Source organism: Egretta garzetta, unplaced genomic scaffold, assembly GCF_000687185.1.
Source record: "Egretta garzetta isolate BGI_Z169 unplaced genomic scaffold, ASM68718v1 scaffold45, whole genome shotgun sequence".
NCBI lineage: Eukaryota > Metazoa > Chordata > Aves > Pelecaniformes > Ardeidae > Egretta > Egretta garzetta.
The window spans coordinates 10,966,554-10,990,502 of record NW_009260028.1 but is presented as its reverse complement, the minus strand read 5'-3'; the positions used below and the strand labels follow the sequence as shown (position 1 = coordinate 10,990,502).

General features: G+C 40.5%; 1 protein-coding gene across 1 annotated transcript in view; it reads left to right on the top strand.

Moving 5' to 3' along the window:
- The window catches only part of DSCAM (DS cell adhesion molecule), a 404,908-nt gene that overhangs the window by 371,031 nt on the left and 9,928 nt on the right, over window positions 1-23,949 (top strand). The window contains 4 exon segments of the mRNA XM_035896452.1: window positions 3,071-3,186; window positions 6,089-6,238; window positions 10,026-10,223; window positions 13,645-13,947. Of these exon segments, the coding sequence (XP_035752345.1) occupies window positions 3,071-3,186; window positions 6,089-6,238; window positions 10,026-10,223; window positions 13,645-13,947 (767 nt within the window).

The window sequence follows — 23,949 nt, the reverse complement described above, 5'->3', positions numbered from 1 at the left end:
TTCAAAATACCTTGTATTTTGTACTTCCTCTGGAAAAAGACCCATTTATCCACAGACTGTACATAAAAGCTGTGCTCAATCAGACCCAAAGGTCCACGTACCCAAGTATCTGTCTTTCATAGTGGCCAAAAGCAGACACCTTGGTAGAGTAAAAGGCTGCAGCAAATGCATGCTGACTCATTCCCCAGACAGGCTCCCAGCCTCTAACAATATGGGGCTCAGGGATTCATTGAACCAGAGGGAATGGTTTGTATTATACACAGACCCTTACAAGGTTTGACAGGTAAAGAACAGCCATAATACATGTTTAAGTTTGGGAATTTTATATCTGTAGGTTAAGGAAAATATAGGTAGATATGTTTTCTCCCTTTAAAGAATTAATCATCGGACTCCTCATCCACCAGACTGTTACAATACTTTGATGCCTGAATTTTCCTAGGTTAGAATATACTTGGGCACCAAACTTCAAAACTGCAATCCTAAAAATCTTTGCCTCGCTGCCAAGTCCTAGAGGCACTTAATCACTGTTGGCACATTAGGTTTTTATAACCTGGAAGTTGAGCTATTTTGGTCCGCAGAAAATAATTCAGAATGCCTTGAGCCAGAAAGAGAGAGCATGCTAATCCACAGCAACTCTCTTGCAGGTGCCCGGTTTGTGTTTGGACACTCCATGTCACCGTGCTGCTGCATACAGGAGAACTGATTAGACCAGTAAGGACGAGGAGAGAGATCAAACAAAACAAGGCATAACACTTGAGCATAGTAGGGAATTTTCCTGCCCATAGAGAGGCCTGGGTTCCAGTTCTGGCTTGAAGGACTTTCCATGTATTTTGCATGAAGCTATCCCTGGAGCCAAGAATGGGACTCAGCATTCAGCAATACTGAATGTTGAATTATTATCAGCAATATAACTGTAAACCCGGGGAACTGCCCTCCTGCTCCCTGTGGTCCAGACAATACTTCCTGTGCAGCTGAGTACTTTGCAATAGTAGGAATATAGAGTGTTAGTACTGCAGAATTGCTTCTAGCTCTCACTGGGATTCTGGGGCCTGCATTCGCTGAGGTAGATCTCTGATTTGATCCCTTTGAGTCCTGCATCCCTGGTGAGCAGAGGAGAGGTACAATGATGCAATTATTAGACTCAATTATGTATTGCACAGATCCTGTCACTAGTGGATTATTGATTATTGATTTAAATTGGACCTCAGAAATACAGTTTCCTACTTGATCACAGGTTTGCTCCATGATCTGGGACAAGTCCAAACTAGTTAAGCTTTTCAAGGGCATGTATTCAAGCATATTTGGCATGCAGATAATATATTAGTCTCTGATTCTCTTAACATTTCAGCAGCTTGAGTGGAAACCAATAGGAAAGTGGCATCTAATCCATGTAGAGACTTTGCAGAGACTTTGAGAACATCAGTGTGGAATTTATCTGCATTTTAGGATCCTAAATGTCTTTGAAAATTTATGTGTTTAATAAGACACTGTAACTACCATTCTCCGCTGATTGTGTACAGAGAAAATTCTGGCAGCCCTTGGGTAGCTCTCCTTATATTTCATTTCCATAATGATTAAATGAGGCACCATCTGTAGGCTGTTTGAATGCATTTCAGCTACCCACCTGTACATGATGGCAACAGTACCACCTAACCACCCAGATGAAGACAGAGATGATAAAGTTTGAGAAGCATAGATAGTGTTAATGCTGGGGACCACAAGAACAGGGAAAGCCAGAAGGTGAGAATCAGTCAGAGAGGTGAACCTGTGTGCCTTGAGGATCTCACTTTTGGATTCAGAGCAGAATTACTGACCATGTGACAAGGAAATTCCTCCTAAAAAAGGACTCTAGGAGAATCTCCAAACCTGCAACAGTTAGGTCTTGCTCACATGGAGACACAGCAGGAAGTTAAGGCAAATTGTCTAGAGATGTGAGCTCATCACACATGCTTTAATCTCCTACGTGGAGGCCCATGCTTGGGGAAGAAGTGAGCTTATCACCAAGCAGCTTAATAGTCCTCTGCTGATTCCATTAACAATAATTCATTGGCAAAGGAGAATTAAACCAAGTGATCTACAGCTATTTTACACTAGAAAATGAGCTTCCACTTTGATTTTAAAGCTCTTCGAAGTGTGAGCACTTGGATCTGGTTGATTTGTCTTAGCTTTCCTCAGCCTCCCTGCGTAAAGAAGTATTTGCAAATATTTCCTCCCCTCCAAAGGGGCAAAGGACAAAAAGTTCCTGGGTTTTTAGTGCAGTCTGAAGTTTTCTTGGTGCAAGCTCTGTAGTAGAGATGATCGTAGCTTTTTTGTTTGTAGCAGTTTTACTATCCATTTTCATTTGCTTTCAGTAGACAGCTCATTTAAGAAGTCATTTTCTGGTACACAAACTTCAAAATGAAATTGTTTCAATTTGCATGATGATAGAATAATTGTTTTATGTTCTTTTTTAGAATATTGCATCAATCAATTAGAAATAACCCATGAATGTAAACAAGATTTGCAATTTTAGTCTTGGAAGATCAATGGGACTGAAACCTACATTTATTTTATGCAATATATTAATGGAATTCCTACTTATTAATTTGCTTTTTCATTTATCAATTCTAGTGATATTTGGAATTTATCTAATGAAAAATGTTGAAAAGTTAAAAAAATAATTAGAAATTACTCAAGACATCCTTTTCCTACCAACCTGTTTGATCAGCTGTGTGTTTCTTTACTCATATTCATGAGGAATGAAAGAAAAGGTCCATCTCACAAAGTGTTTTTACTAATTCCATTATATGACAACACTGGAGGAAAACTACATGACATTTTTAGGAGATCCCTACTGATAAAGAATAGACCAAATCCCTCAACACTGTGCATTCATCCAACTGCTTGTCATGTGCGATAAATTAATACCATACACTTGTTCTGTAGAGAGGGAAATAAGATGTATGAGTATTTTGCTGTTTATGGTTATATTAGTTTTTGTTTAAGTTGGACAGAGTTAAAATGAGGAAGTTTGAAAGTATGTTTTCATTTAGGGTAAATGTTAATGTGTCCGCTTCTCTTTTGTTTTTAGCAAGAACACCAGGACATCAGATACACTTAATAAGCAGCAGCAAACACTGAGGATGCACATAGACATTCCCAGAGCACAGCTTCTAATTGAGGAGAGGGACACGATGGAGACCATTGGTAAACTCTTGTTGGGCTTGTTTTCACTGGTTAATGTAACAGACACTTTAGGTAGACCTCCTTTACCCCACAGCTTTTCCCCACTGCACACATCAAGAAAAAAGAGCTACAAAGTAATTTCCCACACTTGAAAAATGAACCGATTTTTTTTTTCTCCCCTTTGAGTAATTTTCCACTTTAAGTAATCTCAGTACAGTATTTAAAATAATGCCGGACGTTAGGAAAATGAAGCTGGTAGGAAAGAGCTCTTCAATAAAATATAAATGAAGACCGGCAGTTTTATGATTTTCATTTTGATTTCTCTTTTGGCTTTGACTAGACAGTTGGATCACGGGCATTACTTATAACAAAAATGAAATTCTGAAACTACAATATCAGTATTTAAAGATTTGCAACAGCCAACTCCTCAAACTTACACGGTGCATATGGTATCCACCTGTTCATAGCAAATGACATTTCAACATTTTGATCAGTTTTCAGTTTTTGTGTATCTATGCAAAATTCAAATCTAAACTGTTTCACTCAATAGAAAACAAGATTTCTCATGTGGCTGGCATATAGCCGAACTGTCATGAAACACAGAATTGTTGGGTGTAAGGGTGTTTTTTTCCAAATAATTTAAACACAAGATGCCCAAAATCTCAACAGAATAAAAATACGACCTGATCTCATGACCGTATGGGTACACACTGTGGCAAGACCCTCCAGACCGACTGATCTTGTTAGACTTCTAACTTTTTGGTAACAAAACCTGTGTAGAAGAAGCCCATGATAGCTGTGAACATAACAGCATCCCAGGGATGGTATGGCCCAGAAAGGAAAGCTCTACAAGCTGGAAGCAACATCTCTGCTTCTCCTGTCCATGCCCGCTCTGGAGAGGGACAAGCTGCTTTAGCCCCGCACCCTGTCAGGCTTGCTGTCTGTCTGGCATGGGTGTGTGTGTGGGGGGGGGAGTGGCCTCAGGGGACATTTCACAGTTTGTGCTGCAGATTTGAAAATGAGACCTATGCTTCACTTGAAATACAGATATTTTTTTTAATCCTGATTTGAGCTTCCCAAAGTTTGCCTCAGTGATGCAGTCTTTTGTGAGAGGCTTCGTCCTAAAGACAGTTTTTACTTTTGAGTTACACTTGCTGAGCAATAGGGGGTTATAGTGGAGATGCCATTAGTGCCTTAACTGTAGCAATGCCATCAGCGCCTTGGTAATAGACAGCTCTCCACAAAGCACTCAGAATAAGCAGGCACTTTGGCAGTCTTTGATGTAGTTTACTGCCAAGAGGCTTTATTCCCAACCTGAATAAGAGCTCATCTTTTGCCAGAGACAGAGTAATTTGATTTCATAATGCTCATTCTATTTATGGCCTTCTTTGGGTAAAAAATGCTAGTTGTGTTATTGTGCAGAACTGTTCATCCTTAATGGTGTCTTGTCAAGTTAAAAAAAACCCCACAAAACCCAGGAATGCTTAGAAGAAGTAGATCAACTTCTGCTGACTAGTAAATGTGCGGAAGCCGCACTTCTGCCAGTCCCCTTAGAAATGCATTACAAAGCTATATAGCATAGCATAGCATAGCAAGAACTTCTTGTGGCTTTATTACTGTTAGGAAGGGATAAAAAGACTGTAAAGAATGCAAAAGAAAGTCTGATAGGATGTTCTGCAAGCACAGAGTCGGTGGAAGATTTATTGCTATTAAACCTTCCACAGTCAAGTGGACCAGATTCCTCTTTGGAGCAAAATAAATGCAATACAGAGATCACAACTGACAAAAAAATTAAGTGCTGCATAGCAGTGGCTTTCTGCAGGGATCAGAGTCTGTGTAGAAATTAAGTGCATATATCCTACCCCACAGGGAAGCAATAGGCAGCAGCAGAACCATACAGCAGTACAGGTCAGTGCTCAGCTTTTTTTCCCCATCCTTCCCAAGGTCAGGCTTCACCTCACACCTTTCTTAGCAGCTGCAGGAAAGCCCATAGTCAGCTGGACTGACTGTTGTGAGAAACTTATATGACTCACGTAAAGCTCCCCAACGCTTCTCTTTCAAACCTACAGTAATGAGGTTTGGTGCAGAGAGGGCTGGTAGGACTTAGCCCTTAGCTTCCAGAACAGCAAAACACTGGACTTAAGGGTGCTGAGCTGCCCTGCAAGTGTATTTCCATTGGCTTCACTATGGTACTCACAGGCTTAAAAATAAGACCCTCCCTAAGAACAGTCTTGGGTCATGGCCACCCCTTCTACAATACTCTGTCTGTGGAGAAAAAGCTGACTGGTAGTTGGTTAGTTAGAAACATTACCTAACAACCTCCTTTTGGGAAGACATGGGTGATTTTACTGAGGACATTACTAATTATGTTAAGAATTAGGGGCTCTGAGCAACTTGATCTAGTCAGTGGTGTCCCTGTTCACTGCAGGGGGGTTGGACTAGATGACCCCTAGGGGTCCCTTCCAATGCAAAACATTCTATGTTTCTATGAAAAAGAAATGAATTGACTATGTTGTTGAAAAGCTCAGCTGAGCTCTCTGAAAATGAAGGGGAAGACAGCAGTGCTCAAATGATGGGAAAGAAAGAAATTAGGGTCAAAAATAATTACATACAAACTAGCTTTTTGGAAGGATGCCTAATAGTCTGTCTTAGTTGCACACCTCTAAGGTAAAATCATAAAGACAGACAAGAAAATTACACTTATTCTTTAGTTTTGTGTGAACTTTGAGTTGAAACCCCGAGGCTCCCAAGCTGTGGTACACACTTCAGAGCCATCTTCAGCCCTGCAGAGACGAGGGAGCTGCCACTGTCAGTGGTGGCACCCAGATGAAAATAAGTCTGGGGACTGGCTGTAAAGCTCTTATGAAGGCAAACCCAAAATTCACTATTCAATATCTGATGGGTTTTCTTTTTTTACTTGCAGATGACAGATCAACAGTTCTGCTCACCGATGCCGACTTTGGAGAGACATCTAAGCAGAAGTCACTGACTGTCACCCACACCGTACATTACCAGTCTGTGTCACAAGCTACAGGACCACTAGTGGATGTTTCTGATGCCCGGCCAGGAACAAGTAAGCATATAAGAGAATATTTTATCTGGAGAAGAGAAGGCTATAAGAAAATGAATACTGTGCTCCTGCATTTGCATCTTCATGGGGTTATTTCTTCAGTCTGAAGTTGAGAGAAATCTATTTAGTTCAGCAGAGGACATTTCTTATACGATTGCATTTAGTGATTTAATAAGGTAAAAATTGCCTATGCATCTGAAATGTAGGTGTAATTTGAAACAATTTGTACCTGGCTTTCATTAAAACAAATGCATGCTAGATATTAATTTCTAGAATTTATTGAGTAAATTAGCTTAATGGCTTTTAGTGTCTAATATTTTTTTTCTCGGTGATCAATCTTTATTGTATTCCAAAATACTTCTTCCCTCCTTACCTCTCCATCAGGCAAGAAATACATTTCTTATTATTGCTTTTCTGAAAAAGTTGTATTTTCAGTTTTAGTTGTTATGGTAAATTACTTTTCCCAGATATATTCATGTTGAGTTATTCTTACAGTGATTAAAATACTATCATAAATTAATATACTGCTGCAATCATTCTACTTAATTTCTCTCATGAATGTGTTCCATATCTATTGAAATGGAAAAGAAAATCACTAGATAGAAGGAATACTTATGAGTTAGGAATATTACCAAAGTGTAGTTTGCTAGCACTGTGCAATGTCTAAAATCTCTTGGATTATTTCTGTCCCCTGATCGTTTCAGAATTTGTTTACTTGGTGAGTTTGGTGAACATAAACGCTGAAAGCTCAGTTGTGCATCACCTAAAATGCAGATTCTTTGAAAAATCTTAATTTCATCTTCATTTCCACCCCAGTCTTTATAAATGATAGTTATTCTAGACCTGACCTTGCTGCTTTTCTAATTCTGACAGTGCTAAGCTATGGGTAGTTATTTCTTGAGGACTAGATTAGTACCTCCGTTTTTCATCTATGGAGAGTCACGACATTTGAATTAGAAGAGTCAAGATATGACATTTGTTTTCTTTCTGGTACCACTCTTGTCTCACTCCTTTAGTTCATGTACATGCTGGCTAGCACAAAGAGCAAAAAACACCATATAATTTTTATCACATTGGCAGATAAAGATCATCTGAGTAAACAACAGACTGTTGTTTTCCAGCCCCGCCTTTTCTCATAAGGAAAGAGGCACCACCCCAAAACTGCCTGCCTGTACCACACCACGGTATTTTAGATCACCAGCATCTTCCATTCCTAATCCCTTCTTTGTGTGCAATTATGTGCATCAGTCCGCAGAAGTCAGAAGGAGCCTTCCCTCAAATTAAACTGGGGTTTAACTCATGTATGAGAACATGATCTGTGCTCAGCCCGGCTTTGGAGATAGAAATCTGCCATCGCTTCTATTACGCAGTAAAGATCTGATTGCAGCAGTGCACAGGGCTGGGTCAGAGACTTTCAGGTTGTGTTGTCTGGATTTTAAACACTTGCACAGCTTTGATAGAGGCTAGGCTATGAGATTTTGTTTAGACCCACAGTTTTCTGTGCGAAGAGGGCTGCAGTGCCCAGCTGGGTGGCTCAGAGGCTATGGATCCTCCTGCCTGGGCACACTCACACTCACTGATGGGCAGATGCTCCCTCACAGCACTTTTTAAGTTGTTCTCTGGTTCTTTTGTATTTATTTATAAAAGAGGTATGCCCCGTGAACCTTTGCCTTGCTCACCTCAGCTCTCTATGCTGGTGTTTCTGCATATGACTGCAGAGCTGGCTTAACAACCCGGGGCACCAGACGTGCACTGTTTCCCTTCACGCCAGCAGCTCTGGAGCTCGCTGTATCCGTGCCACAGAGCCCCTTGTGCAGGCGCAGCACAGCTGGTGCAGAGGTGCTGCCCAGCCCATGCTCAGCAGGGTGAGCGCTGCCCTCCTGCGGGCTGGCAGCCGGCTCTGCCACCTCCTTCCAGTTGCTGATGAAAGCCTTACTGAGTTACGGGATCAGAGAACAGTTGGGATTAGGAACAGAAGGGATCTCTGGGCACTGGCTAGTCCAACCCCCCTGCTTAAAGCAAGGTTAGTTAGAGTCAGTTGCCCAGGGCCATACCCAGACAGCTTTTGAATATCTCCAAGGCTGGAGATTCCACCACCTCTCTGGGCAACCTGTGCCAGTGCTCAGCCACCCTCACTGTAAGGTGTTTCCTAATGTTCAGATGGAAACTCCGGTGTTTCACCTTGTGCCCATTGCCTCTGGACCTGTCACTAGGCACCACTGAAACAAGCCTGGCTCTGTCCTCTTTGCACCTTCCCTTCAGGTATTGACATATGTTGATGAGATCCCCCCGATCCTTCTCTTCTTCAGACCAAGCAGCCCCGGCACCGTGCCGAGAGTTTTCCCACCAGCACTCTCCTTCTGTCCTTCACGTCTTCCCTTGAAGCAGGCACGAGGCTCACTTCTGGCTACACCACAGCCATGTGCCAACTTTCCACAGCTGGTACAAGCGGTGGCTTACACTGACAGGCTGGTCACACCGTGCCAAGTGCGTTTTTGGATGACATCCATGTGAAGCGGCTATGTGTTGCGCTACCCAGAGGATCAATTATCAATGGCACCGGGTTCATATTTTTCCACTGCTGTGGGGGGGAGATGTGAAATAGGAGAAGGACCAGACCACAGCTTGTATTTGTAAATAAATACCTTGTTTCTTTGAAGCAGCAGAATACAAATTCTTGCTGGGAATTCTTAGGCAACACGCAATGCTCAGAGTCATTATCTGGGTATTGTTTTTTTCTTTAAATTGCTTCTGCTAAAGTCTCTTACCTCAAAGACTGACAACTTCACCATTTGAATGTCAAAGAACATTTGAATAGATTTGAATTTTTCATTTCTAATACCTTTTCTCTCTATTGTTAGTAATATCCTTTCAGAAGCTTCAAAGAGAAATCCTCCAGTGCTGATTTAGTCACTTTCTGTTTGCCACATAATGATTTTTCTATTCCACTTGCTTTGTCAGGGAGTACAAGCCTCACTTTCACAGAAGAACTATTTATTAACAAAATTAAGGAGGTCAGTTTTGGCAGAGAGTTTGCTTTTACTCCCTTGATCACCGTATTATCTCGATAATAAAACATTGCTGACGTTAAATAAATAGCAGATGATTTCTAAAGTTTGAGAAATTGCATTTATTTACTATTTTTTTTAAAAAACACTTGGATCTTTATGAACCTGTTCCTACTGAAATTCTGATGGCACTATTACAGGTTATGTTTTATGTCTTGGTTACTTGTTTAAAAAAACGGGAAATCTATAGCTGATTAATACCATAATATAGTTAAAGTATTAGTAAAATGTCCAGAATAGGAAATTACATCACTACCTTTCTGACCACATGCTTTACAAACTGAGAGCAGGTACCTGGTGTAGGGTTTTTCTGAGGGTGCATCTGCGCTGATAATTTAGCTTAGGCTTTGCTTGAGACACAGTGTGAAATCCCCAGCCTTGTGCTCTGTCACATCTCAAAGTGATTTTGGTGCTGGAGAGCTGCTTCTGTTGGAGTAAAGGGATAATGAATGTGTCAATGGGAGTTTGGTGGGGTGCTCAGCTCTTCAGTTTCACCCTTTTTAAAATGTATGGTTTCATTAGAAAGAGGGAATTTCAAAAAAATCATTAGCAGTTTGGTAATGAACAGCACTTTCCCTTGTTCGTCATTTTTTCCACAAAGAATGTTTTGTGGGGTTTTTTTTAACCAACACGATTTCAGTAGCCATCCCCTTCAGACAGGGGTTGTTTCCTTATTGGTTCAAGAGCCTGGCAGCAAAGACCCTTTCTGTTACCCATCACAGATCCTACCACAAGGAGGAGTGCCAAAACCGGACCCACAGCTCGCAACCGCTACGCTAGTCAGTGGACCCTCAACAGACCTCACCCCACCATATCAGCTCATACCCTCACCACAGACTGGAGGCTGCCCACTCCCAGGCCAGCAGGATCAGTGGACAAGGAAAGCGACAGCTACAGCGTCAGCCCCTCGCAGGACACAGGTACGGGGTCGCTCTGCAGGGCTACGCTGGGCAAACGGGACAGCAGTAGCTGCAGGATCCTTCTTGGTCCTTGATGTACCTCATTTGGTGCTTAGATGTCATTATTTTTTCCTTGCTAGGGTGTTTTTCTGTAGGCTATTTATAAGGAGTGCCACAAATGCATATAGTGCTAATCATAATAAATATCATGCCTGTGGTTTCTCATGCCACACACACATACTGGAGTCCTTTGAAAGATATGGTGGCAAATTTTCCTGTAGCTGAAATGCTGTATTTCCTGTATCTGGAGGAAAATGTAGGAGAATGTGCTGCATGAAATGGCATTGGCCAAGAAGGGGCAGTATTAGCAACCAAGAACATACCTAAGTCATAGGTGCAATGGTTTTAATGTTTGAGCCATATTGAGGTTAGTATTTTCCTTTTCCCATTCATGTAATGTATTCATAGGGTTTATTCTAAGTGGGAAAAATAAGAGGGAAAAATCTGGAATTAGAGTCCAAGTCAAAATCCATTCATATCACTGAATAATACCGTAGCAGCTAGCAGCTAGCTGTGATTTCCCTGAGAAACAGCATAGGTTTTATTCCTCTAGATGGTAAGTGGGAGATACTGAATACATATTCTGCCTGCAGTCTTCATCTCTTCTTGATGTCTTCACATTATGAATGTAATTGTAACTGAAAAAAAAAAATCTTGCTCCTCTGCCCTACACTGAACAAGTGACAAAAGAAAAGGCAAATAAATGAGTAAATGATCAAGCAGAAGAATAGTCACAAAGCAAATTTAAGAAAGGTTAAATATGAAGAAAGGTAAAATGCTGTTCAAAGGTATTCCTGATAGAAGCGAATCCAGGCTTACTCAGGCCTCCTCAGAAGGGATTGCCTACCTTCCATCCTGATTTTAGGGGAAAAGTATCACATGAAAAATCTGTGTTAGAGCTACCAAGCAGTAGGTGTGACTGTCCTTTCACCGAAAGAACCAGTATAACTGGTTTTATTCTCTCTGTGAGAACAAGCATCTGACTTCCCTTACAACCAGTAATTTATAGGTTGGAGTTCTCATCTTTTCACAATCCAGCCTCTTAAACCTGCAGACCCCTGTGTTGTCTCCATAGGGTAACAGCACTCAATAGATACCTCTAGCCAGCTGAAAAAACTTCATCCTGATTTCTTCAGGTAGAATTATCACAAGGCTTTAAGGATTATCTCTAATAGCTATACAAATATAAATAGCAACTGTTATCTCAGAAACCCTTTTTGTAGACATTCCAGATTTCAGGTGCGCTTGCATGTCTTCCAACATTCTGTCACCCAAGGATATTTTCCAATGCACCTGGCAAAGGGCAGAGAATTCAATTTGCTGTGTGGTTTAATAGACAAACCACATGCAATTTTGTAAAAAGACTTCATAATCTATGTTTTAACCTGGATACTTTCCTGCTTTGTGTCTACCCTTGAACACACAGTGATGTATGTGAGGACTAGCAAGCTTTAGATCACGCTCAGGAAGGTTTTCTTGTGCCAAAATGCAGCTCTATTATGACACTTGGTTTCTGGGAAAAGAATAGAGTCAGTTTAATCTAAATACTTCAGGTTTAAAATTGCCAAGTAACCAGAAGTCACCTTATTATGTGTTCAAGAATCAAGTGAATTAATGTGCACATTTGATCACTTTTCCAACATGGAGTTCAGATTTCTGAATCTAGTTGATGCAGTTTATATTTGGCAGAATTTAGAATTTGTTATCAAAACAATTCCAGGTTTACAAAGCAGTAGCTTTTAAGCTTAGGAGCAATGGTATTGCGGCAGTTCATAGCTGTAACTAAGTTCTAATGTTCTAACTAGAGGCTATTAGAAATTTTCTGATGAATCTAGGTTTCATGAAGTTCACCCTCAGCTTGGATGAACTTTCATCAAATCTGAAGTAGGTGTTCAAGCAAGATTCTTCCTGGAATAGCATCCCTAGTGCATGGGATATAGGAAGCTGCAGGTCCTGAGCTTCATGGACCAAACTGAGACCTTTGCCTGACCATGATATTTACAGACACTGCTCTATGGCACTGGGCAACTGCAGCCTTCCAGGAGTTTCCAGTGGATCAGAAGTTTAGAAAGACATTATTTTGGTCTGATTTACAAATCAAATGTGAAAAAACAGAATGATGTTTCCTGTGGATAAAGAAAAAAATAAAAAGCCTTGTTTAAGTTCTGGCCAGCTCAAAATCTTAAGCAAGTTACAGCATACTGTGGAAGTACGTGTCATTTTAAATAATGCATGGTCCTATTTAAAAGTGGCAGGAGTGTTGTTCTTTGTGCACAATGAAAACTGATGCAAGGTTCCTAGCACACAATAAAAAAGATAAAGATTTGCAATAACAACACAGTTGCCTCTGGCTGCTATAGGAGTCCCATTTTTATGAATTAGCTATTACATTGTGCCTGTTTATTGAACATCACCAACAGTGTCTGAAATTGTACAGATCTTGTGATGAAACATGACTTCTGCTCAAGGAACTTTTGAAAGTCCTCTGCTCTTCCAACCCACTGAGGTAAAAGTGCGATGGGTGCAACAGACCCGTGATATGTCCCCGCAGAAATTAGCGCTGCATTTCCAGAATGCTTTTTAATGTATCAGTAGCCATTTACATCTTCAGTAATAGTGCTTGTTTAAGAAGTATGGATATTCTCAGAAACTCATCAGCGGAAAAGAACAGCTTCTAGGTCATCATAGCCTGTGTGTCAAACATTAAGCCCCCATTAGCTTCAGCAGCATTGAAAATAGCACCTGAATGACTGCAGGCTGTAGCTACCAAACAATATTGCTTTCTTAAGACCTTTGTATTTTACCCGGTGTCTAGAGACATGATGTCTGAGAGACACTGCCTTTATAGCTGACCTTTGTCATCAGGGTTTTATCAAAAAAAAAAGAAAAAAAATGTATAAGATTGAAACAGGGTACAGAAAAACTATCCTTTCTCACCTAGACCTCACCTCACAGAAATATTTCTGAGATGCATTAAAAAGATAATGTAAAGAAGCTGTTCCTCATTCTGCTAAATCTGTTCTGTGGCTTTTTAACATTTTTAAGGCATTTAACTTTCAGAGAAATTATTTTTTGTAAAAAAAAAAAGGTAACTTTTTTCATGTATTAAAGGTTATTTCTTCTAAACCACGAATTTAGTGCTAAGTCACATGATGCTGTTAGCAGAATAAGACTTCACTTTAGATTATCTGTAATTATCCAGTAAGTGACTAAACTAAAAATTGTGCAGACATTTATAGTGAGGCAGACTCATTTAAATCACCTTGATAATTTCAAGGGCTCTGTATTTTACTAAGAAACACTATCATGTTCATAGCTTTTCTTCCAAAAAGGGTTGTGCAGATGTTTTCTTTCTCTCATTATTTGTATTTCTGATATTTAGATCGAGCAAGAAGCAGCATGGTCTCCACAGAAAGTGCCTCCTCAACATATGAAGAGCTAGCGAGAGCATATGAGCATGCAAAAATGGAAGAGCAGCTGAGACATGCCAAGTTCACCATTACAGAATGCTTCATATCAGATACGTCGTCAGAGCAGCTCACGGCAGGGACTAATGACTACACAGACAGTCTGACCTCAAGCACGCCGTCAGAGTCGGGGATTTGCAGGTTTACTGCATCCCCCCCCAAACCTCAGGATGGAGGGCGAGTGATGAACATGGCAGTTCCAAAGGCACATCGGCCAGGTGAGACACTAGAGGTAACATTTTGGTCCTTGGGGTGGGCATTTCACCCCATGCCTAGGCTGGTTAACAGGAGAGGGTATAGCACAAGGAAGAAAGAAAGTGCACAGTATATCCTGCAACTGCTTACAGAGATATTTGTTTTTTGTCCCAGCTAAAATAACATTTGAGCATATTCTCCCATATACAGAAAGATGAGGAACTGGGAAATTTAGGAACAGAAAGGGACTGTCTAGGCCATCAAATCCACTCCTCTACAGCTGCAGCCATCAGGCAATAGACCCTTCTGGGATAAATAAGACCACATGGGGGTTCATATCTCCAACTCAAACTACCCACTAATAAAACGTGTCTTACAGCAATACTTTGTGCTTGAGAGCAAAGATTTGCCATCAGAAGAGTTCATAAAGACAGATTGTAGAAAATGTACTATCCCTTCTGCCTTGTAGCTAGTCAAAGATGTAATAACCCTTCGGTGATGTTCTTGAGCTGTTATACTCCCTCTTCGACATCTCCTAATATTGTACTAGGATTATCTAAAGTGGGAAGAATAAAAAAATGGAGAAAATGAAGACAGTGCAATATCTCAGGGGATACGGAGCCTTCTACCATCAGACAAATTTAAACCCACTCCAACTTCTTACTGACTGAAGGTGCCTGAGGGACATCTATCTATTGGGCTCAATCAGATTACCAGTTCACAAAGAATGCTGTTTCTAGTGATATCCTAGTGCACGATAGCATAGCTAGGTTATTTGTGGTACTCTGAGATTAAACATGTCACAAAATCTTGTCAGAAGATTTGTCAGTCTTTCTTACAGAATGCATGATGTGAGGAGGATTCGAATGGGAAAAAGGTATAACTGTATTTGTGTGCTTTCCAAAACCAAGATTTATTTTATTTGACTTTATTTTTATTTAGTATATACGTTTGCCAGTGTAGGTGGGGTTGCTTATATACACAGAAAGTAATCATTAGTGCTCATATATGTAAAAAAGAGTAATGCATAAACTATGGTCTTTTGCTTAATATACATCATAAATGGAAAAGCAGTTGTGAGGACAGAGGAATGGACGATAAACAGTAGTATCAGGAAAGTCATCAAAAGCAGGATCTGACACTGAAAAGAAAGCATAAAGGATTTTCCTAGAGAAAGCTAAAAGAAGAACATGGGAAGAAAAAGACCAAGCAGAAGGCAGAAAGTTATAAAACACAAGGCAGGAAATTATTGTATCATACAGACAGATAAGAAGGAAAATAAGTGGGAAATAAAATAGTGAGAGAAATGGCTGATTTCTGTCTAGTCATAGAGTAGAACCACAAACCCAGGGGCTGTAGAAATAGATAAAGATAGAAATAATAATTTTCATTTCTAACTCAAAAAAGTAAGATAAATATTTGTCCTCGATCTGCTAAAGGGAAGCATCTGCATTCACAACTAAGTCAAAATTGCAGCCCTCTCCTTCCAGTCAGTCAACAAACATTTTTTATCATTTCTTTAACAAATAGCTTACTCTCTTCCTTTCATGTTCCAAATACATTATTTATGCATATTTAGTATTTGGAAATATTCTACTATATTCCATATAAAGATGATTTTCTTGAGGGCATACAGCCCCAAAATTTGGTCCCTGTGCTTGGGCTAAAAGCTTCTGGGGTTGGAACATCATCAGAGCCCCACTAGTGAATTACAAACTCGTAGCCATCTTTAGTTCTGTCAGTTTAAATGGCTTGAATTTTCACCTGCTTTTCTTGATTAGCTTTAGCTGTCCTTCACAGTAAGGAAATGAAATATATTATGAAATTAATAACTAGGTTGAACACCTTGAAAAAAATTGGGTGTTTCATGAAGCAACTTGAATGTTGGCCCATAAATATTGAATGATATGTTATTAAAGGTTACTTTATGAAGGGCTTTAAACAAAATATATGGGTAGAAAGAATTTTCAGTAGTAGCAGACAGACCAATATTTTTAGTGTTCAAATCAGTGAGGAAAGACTTACTGGGCATCTTTCTTCTTTGACCCACCACTTCAGAAATTCTGCAGAAGTAATTAATAATTCCAGTACAATTAATCAAAATAATTCTGCATTTGGGAATATGGGGAAGAAATTTAAAAGGTAAGGTATTTAGATTAAGTAGATGAGAATAACTGAGATGAAACACCAGCTGTGCTTCCTCAGCACATCTTTAATATTATCCTTGAAGTCTTTTCTTTCAAAATAACTTTTAATGGTTTTCATGGTGCTTTGCTTGTCTTCTCCACCAACTTGATCTCTTTCTTGTACAATGTCTTCAATAACTTATGCCTCCTCCTTCCTAATTTCTCATCTCGCTCTTCAAGCTGCCTGTAATGCTACCTATTGCAACTTTCATGTTTGCAATAAAGGTTTAGGAGTTTGCAATAAGTAGTATTTGTTTTTCAAAATAATCCCCAACAATTATAAGACAGTCTCAGAAAGACTGTAACAAAACAAAATTTATTTTGATAAATGGGACATTTTGACACTACTCTACCCAATGGCAAGGCTGCAACTTTACTTAAGAAAGGCAATGATGCAGTCGTAGGTGAAGACTTTGTCAGCCATAACTGACTGAGCTATTACAGCACCTGTTTCTTAGCTTGTTACCACCCTGAGTGTTTGGTATGAGCAAGCAAAACATTAGACCACCTGAGGCCTGGCTTCAGAAGACCTTCCTGTGAGTTTCCAAGGCCATCCCAAGTCATATCACTGATTGTTCCCTTGCTTATCCTGAGCATCTCATAGGATTCTTTTGCACCTGTATAGTCAAGCCTTCTGATCAAACCATCTGCTTTATCCAACAAGCAACATGGGAATTCTCAGGTTGCTCCAAACTGAGATAGATAGTTAATGATTAGGAGTAGGGAACCTGAATGTTTTTTCATTGGAGGAGGAAAAGGGTTCACCAAAATGCAATTACTTGTATTCTGGGGGCTGATATCAACTGCTGTGATGTTCCCAACTTCCATACCATTTTCATTCAGAAGTTGAATCAAAATATTTGATCATCCCATGAGCTTGAATTATATTTGGATGGCTCATCAGCTGTCTAGGCAAGCTTATTAATTGATCATTTCTAGCACTCTATGAATTAGGGCTGCCTTTTCAGAACTTCTACATATTACATACAAGCCTAACTCTGTAATTAGTAATGTGTAATAGTTGATTGCCTCATATTCTAGCCCACTGTAAGTCTTCTAATAGACCTTTTCTCTTCCAGTCAGCTGGTGCTGTAGCTACACACTCAGGTCAGCAGTCAGAACTGCTTCTGACTTCTGGATGTCTAGACCTTTTTCCTGACATTTAGTTTACAGAAACAAGAATCAGTTTTATTATGTCAGCTCAGACACGGGAGCTAAAAATGCAAGGATTTTGCCACAAAACAATAATTTTATAAAGATAGAGCAATCATACCTAGTGTCACAGTAAATAGTAAATAAGGAAACAAAGTGATTTTGGCATACTGAATCTTAGACATGGACCAGGACTTCAGAATGATCTGGATAGTTGGCATCTTTATTCTTATATAATTCGGACTGACAAATGTATTGCACTGTAGTACACCTCTCTACATTTCAGCTGAAGTTATTGAATCACAGAATCACAGAATGGTTGAGGCTGGAAGGGACCTCTGGAGGTCATCTGGTCTAACAACCCCCCTACTCAAGCAGGGCCACCTATGGTAGGTTGTCCAGGACCATGTTCGGTTGGGTTTTGAGTATCGCCAAGTATGGAAACTCTACAACCTCTCTGGGTGCCAGTGCTCAGTTACCCTCACAGTAAATAAATGTTTCCTGATGTTCAGACAGAGCCTCCTGTGTTTCAGTTTGTGCCCATTGCCTCTGGTCCTGTCACCGGCCACCACTGAGAAGAGTCTGGCTCTGTCCTCTTTGCACCCTCCCTTCAGGTATTTGTATACACTGATGAGATCTCCCTTGAGCCTTCTTTTCTCCAGGATGAGCAGTCCCAGCTCTCTCAGCCTTTCCTCATGTGAGAGATGGTCCAACCCCTTAAATGTCTTCATGACCCTTCACTGGACTCTCTCCAGTATGTCCATATCTGTTTTGTACTGGTGAGCCCAGAGCTGGACACAGCACTCCAGGTGTGGCCTCACCAATGCTGAGGGAAGGACCACCTCCCTTGACATGCTGGCAACACTCCTATTTCAACCTAGGTTACTGCTGGCCATCTTTGTCATAATGGCACATTGCTGCTTCATGTTTAACTTGGTGTCCACCAGCACCCCAGGGCCTTTTCTGCAAAGCTGTTTTCAAGCTGGGTGTCCCCCAGCTTGTACTAGTGCATGGGGTTGCTCCCAGGTGTGGGACTTTGCACTTCCCCTTGTTGATCTGCATGAGCTTTGTGTTGGCCCATTTCTCCAGCCTGGCAAGGTCCCTCTGGATGGCAGCATGACCCTCTGGTGTATCAGCCACTCCTCCCAGTTTTGTGTCATCAGTAAACTTGCTGAGGGTACGCTCTGCCCCACCATCCAGATCTCTAATGAAGATGTTGAACAGGATTGGATCCAGTATTGACCCCTGGGGTACACCACTAGTTACTGGCCTCAAATTAGACTTTGTTACGCTGATCACAATCCCCTAGATCCACTTCTTCAGCCAGTTTTCAGTCCACCTCACTGTCTGTTCTTCAGCCCATAATTCTTCAGATTCTCCATGAGGACTCTTGCAAGCTACAGTGTCAAAAGCCTTACTGAAGTCAAGCTAGACAATATCCACTGACTTCCATTCATATACCAAGCCATCCATTTTATCACAGAAGATTATCAGGTTGGTCAAGCACAAATTCCCCTTGGTGTAGCCATGCTGACTACTTTTGATCACCTTCTTGTTCTTCATGTGCCTGGAAATGGTTTCCAGGATTAGCTGCTCCATCACCTTCCCAGGCATGGAGAAGCAGCTGAGTGGCCTGTAGGTTCCTGGGTCCTCTTTCTTGTCCTTCATGAAGATAGGAGTGACATTAGCTTTCTTCCAGTCTTCAGGCACTTCTCCCAACCACCATGGTCAATCAGAGATTACTGAGAGTGGCCTCACAATGACATCTGCCAGTTCCCTCAGCACTTGTAGGTGCATCCCATCAAGGCCCATGGATTTACATATATCCAGTTTGCTAAAGTACTCCCTGACCTTATCCTTGTCCACCAAGGCTAGGTCTTCCTTGCTCCGGCCTCTTCCACTGATCTCTTGGACCTGGGATTCCTGAAGGCTGGTCTTGCTAGTAAAGACTGAGACAAATAAGGAGTTTGGTACCTTAGCTATCTTGTGTCACTAGTTTCCCTGCTCCATTCAGCAGCAGGGCCACATTTTTCCTGGCCTTCCTTTTGTCACCTATATACTTATAGAAGCTTTTCTTGTTGTCTTTGACATCCCTGTCCAGATTCAACTCCAGCTGGGCTTTGACTTTCCTAACCCCATTTCTGTGTGGTTGGACAGTGTCTCTGTATTCCCTCCAGGTTACCTGTCCCTGCTTCCACCCTCTGTCTACTCCCTCTTTGTGTTTGAGTTTTGCCAGGAGTTCCTTGTTCATCCATGCAGGCCTGCTGGCATTTTTGCCTGAGTTTCGCTCATTGAGCTTGGAGGAGGTGATCCTTGAATATCAATCAGCTTTATTAGGCATGAGGCTACTTCTAGTTGTCTGTACAAGCAGCTGTAGATGTTCATCATTGTCTTGACAGCAGGCCAAAACTTTCAAGTACATAGAGAAGGTGTTATCAAACAGTCTTCAATAAAAAATATTTTAGGAGTTGCCTTTTTCTTAAACTTTTCAAAACTTTTCTAAAGCCATAGCTACAAGAAATAGACAGGGAAAATTTTTTAATTAATTCCTACATTCAGTGTTTTGAAACCATGCCTTATGCATCCTTGCATTCTGTTCTTTACAAGTCCATAGACAGATTTTTGGAAGAAGATGAGATTATTTGTAGGTTTTGCTTCAGCATCAACAATAACATAGTTATTTTTCCTTTTATAATTATACTTTATAAACCACCGAGCAAACTGAAATTGCTGCTTAACAACAGCTTCTGCATAGCTTCTGAAACTGAAAGGATAGATGCAGACCTGCACATGGGGTTTTGTCGTCTTCACAGAGCTAGCAGACCTAATCTACCCAGGCCTTGAAGCTGTCCCACTGCAGATGGTGATAGCTCTCCATAAGCCATCAGAATAGTCATGTGGCCCAGGAGGCACAGTAAAAGAGAAAGCTGAAGCAGTAGAGACAGCACAGCAGTATTTTAAACATGTGGGATAAATCACATCCTTTAAAAAAATGGGTCTTCAATTCCTAACCTCTCTCTATTGTTAATATCCTTCATGGTATAAAAATTATGTCAATACATTGTTAGTATTGCATCTTTCTCAGCATCAAAATTCCCAGAAGGTTGGGATTACAGGTCTCCTCCCCACAGCTGTCATGGTTTCATTAGCAAGATCAGGTCCTCAAGGAATAGGCATAGAGGGCAATCAACTCAACAGTATACTAGATCCTTCCAGATCAAAACTGAGGCACTTTTTCATATTAATAATCAGAAATTTCAACAATTGTTACCCAAAGTTTAGCTGGGAGGTTGACAAATGAGTCAGTCCTTCGTCCTCCAAATTTTGCATTCAGAAACTGGGTGGGACAGAAATTGGAAAGAATATATTCTCTTCCTACCTCTCAGTGTGCCACCAAAGAGTCTGTAATGTAAAAAAGTGGAAGATAATTGTAGAGATTGAAAAAGTTTCATAATAGTGTTTCTTTTTTCTATTTTAAAAATATTAACCACAAATTGAGTTATCATAACAATTATTCTTAACTGCAATAAACATTGCATTGCAGTTTATTAAAAATAGATTCCTGTAATTATAATTTTAAATCTTGGTAATAACCTCAGCCAAGAAGCCTCTTGGGTTTTTTCCTTTCTTTAGTCCCAAAATTTTTGTGCTTAAGAACAGCTATTAACTGGGAAATATTATATTTCTGTCTTTCCAAAGTGTTATTTATGTCTTTTTTTGTGGACAGACCACTTACTGGCATCCTCAGGCAATGCAATTCATGCTTGGAAGAAATAGTATCTGACCTGTGCTTGAACAGGAAATATCTAGAAAGTTTTCATCAGGTCCTTTACTATTTGCAGAAACCTCCCTTTCACAGGGGTACTGCAAAACTCAGACCCCCAGATTATATTTTCCTCTGATGCTAATCAGCACTAAAAAAAATCTCTTCAAATACATGGCATTATCCTTAAGGGTTAGCTTGACTGGTACCAGGCAGAAACTTGTTTACCTGTGGTCACAAAACAAGTGCAAGCTCACTCTGATGCTCCCACTTCCTTGCCTCTTTGGAGATCACATAAATAGAAGGACTAACACCATCTCAGGTACACTTCTAGAGAACATATAGTATTCTCTGGGTATATCAGACTAGGAGGTTTTGAAATCCATTTAAAGCATCCCAAGATTTTATTTCTCAGAACCTCCTCTACAAACTTTCAGCTGGTGAAAGCAATCAGTTTGGAAAGAAACTGGCATGAGAGTGGGGGAGAAAAGACAGTTGCAGCCAAGCAAGCTCTGAAAAAAAAAAAAAAAAGGTTTTCCTGTGTCTGATTTCAGAGCCATGAAGATGGCAAGAGCACGCCGTTTCTCCATAGTGACGCTGAGTGCTCTCCTCGGTCCCTACAGCTGCACAAACCAGGAGCACCCGTTTGCTAAGCCCCTGCTCCACTGGAAGCACTCTCCTCTTGCTTCCCTTGTGCTGTTGGTTGGTGCCCAAGGACAGAAGTCCACCCTCTGTCTGCCAGCCCACCAGCTTGGCCTCTCCCTCCCAGAGGGGGAGATTTGGCCAACAGCCACCGCCTTCTTGCAGCAGCCGGGGGCGAGGCCAGGCCTGCTCTCAGTCAAGCTCTCAGTAAGCAAGCACAGACACTTCTTTGGTCTGGGTTTTTCAGTTGGGCACCCAAGTCAAGCAGCCTGAGTCTGTCCCTAAGCCTACTGCACATTTACTAGAAAAGATGTGAATGCTGGTCTAACCTCTCCAGCTTTGCTGAATGATCAAGTTCTTTCAGTATTTAAGATGCCTTAATTAGCATTCTTGACCTAATTTACAAATTTCTTGCTGTTTTGACTAATCCTGCAGACTCATGCAGCAAAGTCTTAGCTTGTAGACAAGCCTTAAGCTACAGAATGCAAATACTTTATGAAATAATCGTTTACAAGGATCCCTTAAAATAGAGGCTGGACATCACCTGCAGTGCATAAATGTTGTTTTAAACATACAAGCCAAGACGCAAACCTTCTTTTCCAGTATTCAGTCACTACAGCCAAAAATAAGCTGCTTAGCACGATTAGGAAAATATGAACCATGCAGTAATAGAAAGCACAGTATATTTCCAATGTCAGCCCGGTAACTCGAGATAAAAAGATGTGAACTCCGCTGATCTATGAGTTCAGGGGTGAAGGAGCTATTTCCCTCTTCTACCAATGCAGACAAGTGCCACATAGTGACAGAGTCTATTTAGAGACTTGCTTTCTATTGAAAAGTTGCTGACGGCGCTCTATAAGCTGCAGCAGTAACTGAACCTGATACAAATTCAGCCACTGGGGATTCAGCATGGCCGCGACTCTTGACTTTGGGCCTCCAGCTCACCTCTTGCCTCCTTTTCCCATGCCTATTATGTTATTCTGCACGGACTGAAAATAGACTTGTGCAGTTCCACAGTTTCCAGATCCAAAACTTAATTTCTTGAAGATATGTGGGAATCTACCTTTGACCTGTTTTGATCAGAAATCACACAGCAAAGTAAGAAAAGGACATGTGGGTTGGGTTATTTTAGTTCTATACTTGTCGGGTTTCAAATAATATAATACACACCATATAGAGAGTGTATACAGAACGAATAAATGATCATCCTGACTCCGCAACTGGCCACCAAGGCCCAGTTCTGGGAAAACCTTATAAGTAGACAAATCAAAATAAGAAGGTGGGAAAACAGCAAGACAGGCAGAACAGTTGTAAGTGGGAAAAATAACTCCTTGCCTATGTTTTTAACTGTAGTAAATACTCTTAACATGTATGTTAACTTACTTGTACATATACTTACTTACACATACATGACAGATTCTGAAATTACTCCCCTAGATAAGCAACTCTAATGTTATCATATTAAATTATCTTGTGCCTGTAACACATTCTTTTTATTTTCTATTGCTCTGTTGGAAAACTAGGGACGTGCCACAAAGAGATAGACTGTGCCATTTGCTTCTTATCATAGAAATGGCACAGAAGTGATGAGAGGAAATTGTCTTTATCCTGTCTCAGGTTTTATTTCTGCAGAGTATCAGGAGCTTTTTCTCCTTCTTCTGTGAAAAGCTGAATGTTCTGCAGGAATGAAAACCATTTAATCCAGCATTTAATTTGGCATGACTCTGTACTTGAAATCATTGGCTTGCATTATTTTTCGGGTGGATTTACAGAGAAGAACTTACACTGCAAGTTTTTTAACCTTGACAGTACAATAAAAATGAACCTAAACAGGCTCAAATCAGAAGCTAAAATGTTATGAGATCAGGAAGGAAAACTATATCAGTGTGAATCATGAGTTTAAATAGGGCAGCTGTTTGGTTACAAATACAAAGTCTCTGTGCGATTGTAATGTGAAAATTCCATTTTAGGTAGTGTACAAAATGCCTAAGAGCTAAATTTGATTCATTAATGAGAAAAGTAATTTAAATTATTCTTACATCTGTCATCTATGAATCAGTGGCATTGATGTTGGGAAGATTTATTTGATTTTTTTTTTCTTGGAGGAGAGAAACAACAGGTACCAGTTCCTCAGGGACTCTACTAGCAGCGTGTAGCAGCACAATTATTTTTTCCTGTTGCTATCTAATTTATTTCTTATTTTGATTTGAAAATTAACATTGACTTTGGAAAAATACAATATCCCAAACTGTGCTCATTTGTAATACTGTTGGGTTTTTTGC